The sequence below is a fragment of the Hippopotamus amphibius genome, chromosome 9, assembly GCF_030028045.1.
Source record: "Hippopotamus amphibius kiboko isolate mHipAmp2 chromosome 9, mHipAmp2.hap2, whole genome shotgun sequence".
In the NCBI taxonomy this organism is placed as follows: domain Eukaryota; kingdom Metazoa; phylum Chordata; class Mammalia; order Artiodactyla; family Hippopotamidae; genus Hippopotamus; species Hippopotamus amphibius.
Window position 1 is genome coordinate 84,998,907 of NC_080194.1, and position 12,954 is coordinate 85,011,860.

General features: G+C 37.2%; 1 protein-coding gene across 1 annotated transcript; it reads left to right on the top strand.

Annotated features, from left to right (window-relative positions):
* The first annotated feature begins 10,577 nt into the window (after window positions 1–10,577).
* LOC130861751 (olfactory receptor 8D1-like) lies at window positions 10,578–11,504 on the top strand. Its single transcript, XM_057750920.1, has one exon. It carries the CDS (start codon window positions 10,578–10,580, stop codon window positions 11,502–11,504), a length of 927 nt encoding a protein of 308 aa, XP_057606903.1.
* The last annotated feature ends 1,450 nt before the right edge of the window (window positions 11,505–12,954 follow it).

Below are 12,954 nucleotides of genomic sequence, written 5' to 3' on the forward strand. Positions count from 1 at the left end.
AGCCTCCAAAAACAGGCATCTATGCCAAAATATAAACTATTGAAAGTGTTCTGCCAAGTTATCATGTATTTTAAGTGTTCAGATATCTTCTATCTTTTTTTAAGCTCTTTATTGGAATATAATTGCTTTACACTCTTGTACCAGCTTTTGAGGTACACCAAAGTGAATCAGCTGTATTTATATATATATCCCCATATCCCCTCCCTCTTGCAACTCCCTCTCACACTCCCTGTCCTGGCCCTCTGAGTCATCACCCATCATCGAGTTGAACTCCCTTTGTTATACAGCAACTTTCCACTAGCTATCTATTTTACATTTGGTAGTGTATATATGTCTATACTACTCTCTCACTTCATCCCAGCTTCCCCTTCGCCCCCCACCCCCACCACACTGTATCCTCCAGTCCATTCTCTGCATTTACATCCTTATTCTTGCCCTGTCATTGAGTTCATCAGTACCATTTTTTTTTAATATATATATTCCATATGTACGAGTTAGGACACAGTATTTGTTTTTCTCTTTCTGGCTTATTTCACTCTGTATGACAGACTCTAGGTCTATCCATCTCATTACATATAGTTCGATTTCATTCCTTTTTATGGCAGAGTAATATTCCATTGTATATATGTGCCACATTTCTTTATCCATTCATCTGTTGTTGGGTATTTAGGTTGCTTCCATGTCCTGGCTACTGTAAACAGTGCTGTAATGAACATTATGGTACATGTTTCTTTTTGGATTATGGTTTTCTCAGGGCATATGCTCAGCACTGGGATTACTGGATCATATGGTAGTTCTATTTTTAGTTTTTTAAGGAACCTTCAAACTGTTTTCCACAATGGCTGTATCAACTTACATTCCCACCAACACTGCAGGAAGGTTCCCTTTTCTCCGCGCCCTCTCCAACATTTATTGTTTCTAGATTTCTTGATGATGGCCATTCTGACCAGTGTGAGGTGATACCTCATTGTGGCTTTGACTTACATTTCTCTAATGAGTAGTGATGTTGAGCATCTTTTCATGTCTTTGTTGGCCATCTGTATGTATTCTTTGGAGAAATGTCTATTTAGGTCTTCTGCCCATTTGTGGATTGGGTTATTTGCTTTTTTTGATATTAAGCTGCATGAGCTCCTTGCATATTTTGGAGATTAATCCTTTGTCCATTGCTTCATTGGCAAGTATTTTCTCCCATTCTGAGGGTTGTCTTCTTATCTTGTTTATGGTTTCTTTCACTGTGCAAAAGCTTTTAAATTTCATTCAGCCCCATTTGTTTATTCTTGATTTTATTTCCATTATTCTAGGAGGTGGGTCAAAAAGGATCTTGCTTTGATGGATGTCATAGAGTGTTCTGCCTATGTTTTCCTCTAGGAAAGTGTCTGGCCTTGCATTTAGGTCTTTAATCCATTTTGAATTTATTTTTGTGTATGGTGTTAGGAAGTGTTCTAATTTCATTCTTTTACATGGTGCTGTCCAATTTTCCCAGCACCACTTATTGAAGAGGGTTTTTCCATTGTATATTCTCGCCTCCTTTGTCAAAGTTAAGATGTCCATATGTGCTTGGGTTTACCTCTGAGTTCTCTATTTTGTTCCATTGATTTTCCTTTCTACTTTTGTGCCAGTACCATTACTGTCTTGATCACGGTGGCCTTGTAGTATAGTTTGAAGTCAGGAAGCCTAATTCCACCAACTCCATCTTTCCTTCTCAAGATTACTCTGGCTATTCGGGGTCTTTTGCATTTCCATACAAATCATAAAATTTCTTGTTCTAGTTCCGTGAAATGCCATTGGTAATTTGATTGGGATTGCATTGAATCTGTAAGTTGCTTTGGATAGTATAGTCATTTTCACAGTGTTGATTCTTCCAATGCAAGAACATGGTATGTCTCTCCATGTGTTTGTATCACCTTTGATTTCTTTCAAGAGTGTCTTATAATTTCCTGCATACATGTTTTTTGCCTCCTTAGTCAGGTTTATTCCTAGGTATTTTATTCTTTTTGTTGCAATGGTGAATGGGAGAGTTTCCTTAATTTCTGTTTCTGATCTTTCGTTGTTAATGTGTGGGAATGCAGAAGATTTCTGTGCATTAATTTTGTATCCTGATACTTTACTAAATCATCAATTAGTGCTAGCAGTTTTCTGGTAGCATCTTAAGGGTTTTCTATGTATCATATCATGTCATCTGCAAAGAATGACAATTTTAATTCTTCTTTTACAATTTGGATTCCTTTTATTTCTTTTTCTTCTCTGATTGCTGTGGCTAAAACTTCCAAAACTATGTTGAGTAATAATGGTGTGAGTGGTCACCCTTGTCTTGTTCCTGTTCTTAAAGAGTATTCTTTCAGTTTTCCACCATTTAGAACAATGTTAGCTTTTGATTTCTCATATATGTTTTTATTATGTTGAGGTAACTTCCTTCTATGCCCATTTTCTGGAGAGTTTTTATCATAAATGGATGTTGAATTTTTTCAAAAGTTTTCTCCACATCTATTGAGATTATCTTATGATTTTAATCCTTCAATTTGTTGATATGATGTATCACAGTGATTGATTTGCACATATTGAAAAATCCTTGCATTCCAGGGATAAATCCCACTTGATCATGGTGTATGATCTTTTTAATGTGCTGTTGGACTCTGTTTGCTAGTATTTCATTGAGGATTTTGGGCTATAGTTATCAGTGATATTGGCTTGTAATTTTCTTTTTATGTGACATCTTTGTCTGGTTTTGGTATCAGGATGATAGTGGCTTTGTAGAATGAATTTGGGAGTGTTCCTCCTTCTGCTATATTTTGGTAGAGTTTGAGAAGGATAGGTGTTAGCTCTTCTCTAAATGTTTGATAGAATCCATCTGTCTTTCTTTCTTTCTTTCCTTTCTTTTGTTTCTTTTATTTCTCTCTCTTTCTTTCATTTCTCAACATTGCCTCCCCCTTCTCTTCCTAGCTTCTACAATTGTAGTTATATAATTGCAACATTAAAAAAAGAGAAAAATATTATTACTCTGTCTTTGCTATATGGAATGATATTTGTCTGTGACACAAGTAGTGTAGATTCTATAATTAATTAATAGAATAATATCAAAAAATATCTACCTACACACTAATGTGATATGTCTAATAGGCTGAGGACTTTGCTAAGTATGTCTTTGGTGTTCATAGTGGAATTCGTATGACACAGACACATTTTCAGATTTGCTCACACAAGCCAAAGCAGTGAACATGAGTTTTTGTGATTTACTACTTTCATTCTTTCCCGATTTTATTAACAGTTTCAAAATTTTTACTAACTTTTATTAGCCTTTAGAAAATATTAGATGAAAAAATATAAAATGGCAGCCAATGTAGATTTGGGTTGAAAATAAATCTTGTGCTGAATGCTGCCTTTCACAATCTGGTTTCTATTAAGTTCTCTTGCATCAATCTGTTTTTCAGTTTTAAGTATTCTTTGTTAACTCTATTACACTACTTGACACAGTTAATCTTGAATAAGAATTATTTCCCTGTTACCCCTAATAGATTATGAGCTCCTGTAAAACTCAGACTCTATTTTCTACCTTTATATTCCTGTCGTTTGACACAGTTTTTGTTTGGAAATCACTCTATATTTTATACTCAGTATTTTAGAGTAAAATAAGTAATAATACCTCTTGCTTCCAAAAAATAAAGGTTGGTGTTTCAAACACTCAGTGTGAGGAAGATATTGCTTAATATAAAAATTTGAGAAATATTTAAAATGCTTAAATTCTACAGTGTCTATTTTGCATTGAATCAGTGATTTTTTTAATTTCACTATTGGAATATAATTGCTTTACACAGTTGGGCCAGTTTTTGCTGTACAACAAAGTGAATCAGCTGTATTTATACATATATCCCCATATCCCCTCCCTCCCACAACTCCTTTCCTCCCTCCCTATCCCAGCCCTCTAAGTCATCACCCATCATTGAGTTGATCTCCCTATATCATGCAGCAGCGACCCACTAGCTACTTATTTTACATTTGGTAGTGTATATATGTCAAAGCTACTCTCTCACATTGTCCCAGCTTCCCCTTCGTCCCCCACCGCATATCCTCAAGTGCTTTCTCTACATCTGCATCTTTACATCTTTATTCTTGCCCTGTCACTGGGTTCATCAGTACCATTTTTTTAGATTCCATATAATGAGGTAGCATACGGTATTTGTTTTCCTCTTTCTGGCTTACTTCGCTCTGTATGACAGACTCTAAGTCTTTCCACCTCACTACAAATAGCTCAATCTCATTCCTTTTTGTAGTAATATTCTGTTGTATATATGTGCCACATCTTCTTTATCCATTGATCTGTTGATGGGCATTTAGGTTGCTTCCATGTCCTGGCTATTGTAAATAGTGCTGCAATGATCATTGTGGTACATGTTTCTTTTTGGATTATGATTTTCTCTGGGTATATGCCCAGGAGTGGAATTGCTGAGTCATATGGTAGTTCTATTTTTAGTTTTTAAGGGACTTCCATACTGTTTTCCACAGTGGCTGTACCAATGTACATATCCACCAACAGTGCAGGAGGGTTCCCTTTTCTCCACACCCTCTCCAGCATTTATTGTTTTTAGATGTTTTGATGATGGCAGTTTGGACCGCAGTGAGGTTATACCTCGCTGTGGCTTTGACTTGCATTTTTCTAATGATTAGTGGTGTTGAGTATCTTTTCATGTGTTTGTTAGCCATTTTCATGTCTTCTTTGGAGAAATGTCTATTTAAGTTCTATTATTGAATGAATAAACGAAATGTGATATGTACATACAGTGGAAAATTAGTCTCAAAGAAGAAAGCAAATTTGACTCTTGCTACAAGACAGATGAACTTGAAGGGTTTATGCTCAGTGAAATAAGCTGGACACAAAAGGAGAAATATAGTATGATTTTACTTATATGTAGTACCTAGAGTAGTCAAATTCATAGAAACTGAAAGCAGGAAGGTGGTTGCCAGGACCTGGGGAGAGGGACAACAGGGAGTTATTGTTTAATGAGTATAGTTTCAGTTGAGGGAGATGAAAAAGTTCTGGAGATGGGTGGTGATGATGATTGAGTAACAATGTGAATGTACTTAATGACACACAAGTATACACTTAAATGGTTAAAATGGTAAATATGTTATGTATATTTTATTACAATTTAAAAAATAAAGGACAGCCTTTACATTGAATATATTTAGCTTCAAGGAAAATTTGTATTTCATTACCTTTCTCCATTTTTTTTTCCTGCTGACTGATGAAATCATAGTCAAGAACCAGCAACTGCCTTTTAGGGATCACTGATCTAAATTCTCTATGTTTTGGAATCCTCATAAGTAACACAAAAATATAAAATAAGAAACTTAATTTAGGATCTTTACTACTCTTGGGAAATATAGCAATAGGCGGGCCCAGGGGATGATATGATTACTTTTGCAGAGGATGATTAAATACTGAGCACTCTGATAATCTCTAGGCTCAATGGGTCTAGTGGGACCTGTGTGTTCAGGGGTAGGTATTTCTAATGGTGTCCCTAAGTGCAGTAAACCTCAAATAAGAGTTGAATAACATGTCATCCTCTTGCTTTTAAGATTGGGAAACTAAATATCATGATTTATTTATAAGAACTTGTAATATCAGATGAATTTTGATATTTTACCTTTAGCCAACCAAATAACTCAATGATTGACATATAAAAGTGCATGTCAGGCAGTATAAGGGGATTTGCTCTTACTTGGCAATGACAAGAACCTGTTTTCTGAGCAGAGTAAGCAATTCCTGAGAACTTCAGTCTCTGCAGGATCAGGGTAAGTATCCAGTTTTACTTATGGCAATTGTACCCAGCCTAATAGAGGGCAGTTGGTGATTAGCAGTGCTGCTAACCATGTGCACTGTTTAGGCTTTATCCAGGAGCACATGCCCTACTATTCCTTCCACTTGTTTATGTCCACCCTTCTCCTCTTCTATGAATCTCACCTTGTCTCTTCATAATTTGGGTCAAAACCTCCTGCAGGAGTGTTCCCAGTCTAAATTCACCTAGGCCTGGTGCAGAGCATCAATGGATTTCCATATGACCACAAGCTTTCGCTTCCCTGAAGTGCTTCTGGTTGATGTATTTATTAGATGTCCTTATCTTCTTGTACACCAGCCCACATAAGTCTGCAAGAGACTTATGTAGGTATTGTAAATGCCTTAACAAAATTAACATATGTCCTCAGAGGGTTTTAGTAGGAAGTCTACTATATTCCCCTTGAAGAAGTGGCAGCAAAACATTTCAAGATAATCATTTTCTGCCCTGCCTTCTAAACAAGCACCATCCTGCTTTGCTGTCCGATAAAGACTAGTGAACATCAGTCTGAGCCCATTTCAAACTCCTCTGAGAAATTTCCCACCAATAGCACTTTGACATCAAGCCTGGGCTCTCTCCCTACTTTTCCTGTTTAAATAGTTACATTCTTTGCCTCTCAGATGATTTGGCTTGCTCTCACTTCACCCCAGACTCTACTCCTTTCTTGACCCCTGAAGAGAAATTTATGGCCCTCAAATTGGGAAGGGTAATATTTTTGAACAGATTTTTTATGAGAACAATTGCATTTAGTGAACTTACTATGTTAGTGAACCTGGAATCTACTATATTTCAGGGAAAATGTTGTCATGGTAATGGTTCTCATTGGAGTTTTTAATTTTATTTTCTTATAATATCAAAAATGATACAGGTCGATGATGTTGTTAGTTTCACCAAGCAGACTGAAAGATACATGATGATTTTGTGCATATAATCAGGCTCTAATCATGTAAATTCTCATGTAAATCTATTCCACATCTCCATATCCTCAAGCTATCCATGGAATTTAATTTTCTTTTCAAGGTTTCTATAAATTTTCATTTATAGAAAACTTTTTAACCAAGACTGCAAATCTAGAAGCTCTAAATTTAAAAAGCCAAATATATTCAGTTATTTAAATATTTAAAAATCTTTTATAGAAAAATACCATAAATAAAATCAATACATAAGCAATGGGGCTGAAAAAATATCACAGCACAGAATACAGTCAGAGAGTCTAACTTATGTAATAGACAAAGCATATCTAAAGTTAGAAAGAAAGTAATAACACAATAGGCAACTTAAGAACAATAAAAATGGCCAAAATATATGAAAATATGCTTATATTCATTAGAATACAAAAAAGGCAATTTCTGTGTTTCTATGGTGAAACACCCAACACACTGGCAAAAATATAATATGTATTTCAAGTTGGGTTGCAGAAAAGAGGGCACTCATATATTACCACCAACAATGTACATATTATAGTATTTTTTGGAAATCATGATTTCACCATTAATATAAAGAAAAAATTTACAAACTGATAAACATCTCTCTTAGGAAATTATTTTATATAAACAAGACACCAATGTTTGTGTCTGTGTATTTTTGAATGATATTACAGTACTTTTATTACTGTCAAAAAGTTTTAAAATAAATTCTAGAGAGAAGTTAATGCTTAGCAATAATAAGCTGTAAATATACTGTGATATATCTACGTCACTGAATATTATGTCACTATTTAAAATAATAAATTAGATATACACTAATATGTATAAAATAGATAACTAATGAGAACCTGCTGTATAGCACAGGGAACTCTACTTCACTGTATGGTAGAAACCAACACAACCTTGTAAAACAGCTATACCCCAATTAAAAAAAAAGACGTATTTGTCACAAAATTAATTAATTACTTAATTAATTAATTGATTAATTGAGACTGAAGACAGGAAAGGGTTATATGTCATCCTCCCCAAGTGCTGAAATGTCCTCCCTTCCATTTCAACATTTTGTGAATAAAAGTTTCTTCCTCCAAAAAGATAAAAATTAAAATACAATATGATACAATAATGAATTAGAGCTAAATTTTTTTCCTTAGAGTAATACTTTAAGGCTATTTTTGAATGAGAAGGGAAGATAAAAAATATTGTGTGTAATAACGTTATTCTACATTCTAAACAAATGAGAAAACTGCATGTGTGTATAAAATTATGTGAACACATAGAAAGTTAACAGGGGAGATGTTAATTACAGGTTCTATGAATGGAGAAGCAGTAAGAAACAACAGAGAAGAAAAAAGTCTGTACTAAAATAAAAAGAGCACACAAGTTATATTCATTCTTTTATGTATAGTTACATACTTGTGTTTAATATATAATAATTAAAAAATCTGGCATCTGAAAAAGCAGAACAGCATTAATTAGATTTTAGCTGGATTAAAAGGTGGTGGAGAGTGAAGTTGTGCAAAAATATGTGATTGGTAATTTTCCCCACTCCCTCCAGTAGCCCCATCATCTGTGAGGAATGGCCATGAACATAGTACATTTTTCCAACAAATATAGATGGAATATTTATTATGATTTAGGCCTTGGGGGCACACAGATAAGTAGATACAGTTCCTGTCCTTGAAGAGTTAAAGCCTAGTGCAGGGAGTTTGAGAAGAAAACATGTAGCTGTCACATATAGGCTGTGTTTTAAAATGAAGTTGTAAGCAGAATATTATACGGACAGAGGGATGCCAAGGATTTCATAAAGGAGGTGCTGATTAAGTTGAGTTAAGATGAAAGTTTGGTAATAGTGCAGATGAAGTACAGAGAGAGGTAGAATAAACAGCATTTAAATAGTATATAGGGCTTCCTAGGTGGCGTAGTGGTTGAGAATCCTCCTGCTGATGCAGGGGACACGGGTTCGATCCCGGCTCCAGGAAGATCCCACACACCGTGGAGTAATTAAGCCCATGTGCCACAGCTATTGAGCCCATATGCCATAACTATTGAAGCCTGTGCTCTGCAGCAAGAGAAGTCACGGCAATTAGGAGCCCGCACACCACAACGAAGGGTAGTGCCCGCTTGCCGCAACTAGAGAAATCCCGTGTGCAGCAACAAAGACCCAATATGGCCAATAAATACATGAATAAATAAATAAATATATATTTAAAAAAAAGAATGATATATAGGCATGAAATCTTTGCAGCGTGTTTGTAATATACAAACTGTCTTATGTGGATGAAGTGCAGCACACTTGGGTGGATATCTGGGGTGGGGAAATAGAAACTTCACAGTTAAGCTGGGGACTCATTATTACAGGTCTTCAATGTTGGGTAAAGGCTTTGGATTTTTTATGAAGGCAGTGAGGAACTATTGAATGTATCTAAATACATATCCATCTAAAATGGCCCTCTTTGTGAGCCATTTCAAGCTGCAAGAGGGTAGACTAACCAGATTTCACCACTTCTGGGAAAAATACAGCATGCTCTCTTATTTCTTCAGATCCAAACACCAAACCACCAATGACACTGCACTTTAGAAAGTTCAAGGATTACGCCAATAGCAATATTCATCTCAGACATCCTCAGAAGGACCTCTTCCTCCCACAGTAAAGGCTTTTCAGTGGGGTTTGGGCCTCATAAACATGGGATAGTAGTTCACTGCTTGGGTTCAAGCCAGCTAGCATTTCCGGAAATGGTGGAGCTATGAGGAAACTCTCACTGAAAACATTAAAGCAAGTGGGCACCTGGGTTACAAGACATCATCCTTCATCAGTGATTCCAGTAACAATCTCTTCTGCCTTCTCATCCTTGCCTAGTTTAATGGAGAGGTAGAAGGTGTTATATGAATAATTCTGCAGTGCTATTACTCTTCATGTTAGAGATATTTTGTTCATTGAATGATGATTACATCTCTTATACGCAACCCCAACCCCACCACCATTCCAATTAGAAATAAGAGGTTGGTTGGGATGGGATGAACTGGGAGTTTGGGATTGCCATCTATAAATTACTAATAAAAAAATATCAGATTTTACACTTTAAATATATACAGTTTATTGTATGTCAATTGTATCTCAATAAAAGTGCTTTAAAAGAAAAAAAAAAAGAAAGAAATAACAGGTCATTGTCAGTACCCCAGGTGTCATTATCTTCTTGTTTGCAGATGCTGAGGAGATGCCTATAGCCCTTACAGTGTGAGAAAACTGGGGACATTTAAAGCGTGTTTAGAATCTTTACAGGCCTTTTCTTCTATTTAATTATCAACAAATGGCTGTTAGGAATTTTACCATAACATTAGTTTTGGTTTTGCTGCCCAATTCAGGTGTGAAGATTTCTAAGTCAGATAAGGAGCATTTTTTTTGTGTTCTGAATTCGGGGACCAACTTAGAGTAGGCTAAGGATGCTCTAGGGCAGGCGCCCCCAACTCCTAGGCCGCAGACCAGCACCAGTCCGTGGCCTCTGAGGAACCAGGCTACACAGTAGTTGAGCAGTGGGAGAGCAAGTGGAGCTTCATTTGCTGCACCCCATCACTCCCCATCACTCATATTACTCCCTGAACCATCTACCCACCCCTTCCATGGAAAAACTGTCTTCCGTGAAACCAGTCCCTGTTGCCAAAAATGTTGAGGTCCACTGCTCTAGGGAGATAGGACCAGAGATAATGAGAGCTGTGATTCAGTCTCTCTGTTCCTGTCCAGGTCTGGTCTTGCTGGAAAGAGACTGAAGATCCATTTTAATGTAACTCTTACTTTCCATTTCCACAGACATTCCAAAGAAGAATGGTTGCAGGAAATCATTCTACAATATCCACATTTGTCTTAGAGGGTTTAACACAGCAGCCAGAGCTCCAGCTGCCTCTCTTTCTCCTGTTCTTGGGAATCTATGTGGTGACAGTGGTGGTGAACTTGGGCTTGATTCTCCTGATTGCAATGAGCCCTTTGCTTCACACCCCTATGTACTACTTCCTCAGCAGCTTGTCGTTCATTGATCTTTGCTGTTCCTCTGTCATTACCCCCAAAATGCTGGTGAACTTCCGAGGGAAACAGAATACAATCCTCTATTCTGAGTGCATGGCGCAGCTGTTTTTCTTTGTGGTCTTTGTGGTGGCCGAGGGTTACCTACTGACTGGGATGGCATATGATCGTTACATTGCCATCTGTAGCCCACTGCTCTACAGTGTGATCATGTCCTTTAGGGTCTGCTCACTGCTTGTGCTGGTTGCCTTCATCCTGGGCTTTCTCTCTGCCTTGGCCCATGCAGGTGCCATGATGCAGCTGTCCTTCTGCAAGTCCCACATCATCAGCCATTACTTCTGTGATGTTCTTCCTCTCCTCAATCTGTCCTGTTCCAATACACACCTCAATGAGCTTCTGCTTTTTATCATTGCAGGATTGAACACCTTGGTGCCCTCCCTAGCTGTCTTCATTTCCTATGCCTTCATCTTCTACAGCATCCTTCACATCCGATCCTTGGCCAGCCGGTCCAAAGCTTTTAGCACTTGCAGCTCTCATCTCCTGGCTGTGGGGATCTTCTTCGGGTCTATCACATTCATGTATTTCAAGCCCCCTTCTAGTAACTCCCTGGAACAGGAGAAGGTATCCTCAGTGTTTTACACCACAGCGATTCCCATGCTGAACCCTTTAATATACAGTCTGAGAAACAAGGATGTGAAGAAAGCATTGTGGAAGGTTTTGGTGAAGAAATGATTCTTGGTTTTGAGTTTTATAGATGGGAAAATTGAATGGTTCAAATGAAAATATATTCGTTCTTGTTCATTTTTCCTTGTTATCCTGTTGAGTTTGTTTAACAAGGTCCTGGCCTTTTATCATGGCCTTGCCCACTGGTCCCTTAAATATATCTTCTCTATGCTTCTGTATGTTTTCTCAGGGTCTAGGTAACAATGCCTGTAGCTTCTCAGGCATTCCCATTCCTTAAGATCTTTCAGTCTTTAAGGGGAACTTGTGCTATTTACGCATTTTCAGTGGCTTTAATATTTCAATGAATAGCTTCCTGCATCCAGGTACCTGGCGTTCAAATTACCATTTTCTAATACGTAGATTTGTAATCTGATCCCCTTCCCCCTCGGTCTTATTCCAGTTTAGTTAAAATATTTTACTCTATTTTGTTTTCTTTTTATTAGTGCTCCTATTATGATTATAAACTGAAGCAAACTTTGATTCCATAAGCAGATTTGATTCCTAGAAACAGAGTGTTGCAGTTCCAGGTCTTTAATCTACCTTCTTAGTTTTTAGGTTTGCAATGTTTTAATTGAGCTGTGTCTCTTTCACAATAAACTAAGATATAATACTCTTGTTAGAGTAAGCCCTCTTCCTATATTTATTGGTTAATTAATGAAATCTATCACCCATTTAAAGGGAAGCTCCATATTAGATGATGGAAACCTAAAGCCCTGATCTGAGCTTATGCATTAAACAAATCAAGGGACAAGTGGAGCCCATGGGGTGGGAGCTACTTTGTGAACCTGTGTGCAAGCCACAGTAATCCAGTTAGGCTCTCCATAGTTCCATGTCTGGGTCCCAAAGGCAATTTAAAGCAACATAGAAGAGTGGCTCAATGTACAGCAGCCCAATCGCCCTGCTCTACTAGTCTTGGAACTAATATTTCTTGAAGACAGGCCTGAAAGTAGAGTAAAAATATCAAAAGATTGTTCTGTCCCCTATGTTCCAAATAATAATTTATATGGAAAGGTTCACCTTTTTAAAAAATCAAATCACTCCTTGCTTGGGAAAAGCTTCCTCTATATCATCAGGCTTAAGTTGCAGCAATATTTGCGTGTGCAATCGCTGAGGTTGGCTCAATTTACACAGCCTACATTTGCTAGGACCATAGACACATGGCTGTGTGGAGGCTCATTTAGTTCACATGTTTCAAGGGGCTTAGTCTCTGCTGATGCATTTGCCTTTGCTTCAGAGCCAGCACAAGCAGTGCAGCCCCTGGAGAAATGAATGTGCACCCACATAAAATTGTTCACTCAGCTTTGAACAAATCTGCAGTATGATGCCCCTGTGAAGGTTCAAATCCCACACTGTCAGAAGTTTAGACTCATAGCCACCTGCAGGGATCTCTTAGCTGAAAGTCATACATAAAACGTAAACTATAAAAACATCACAAAAAAAGTGTCAATTTATGCCACTG

What these genes read in the sequence shown, in the direction of transcription:
- LOC130861751 (XM_057750920.1), top strand. Translation starts at nt 10,578, where the DNA reads ATGGTTGCAGGAAATCATTCTACAATATCCACATTTGTCTTAGAGGGT.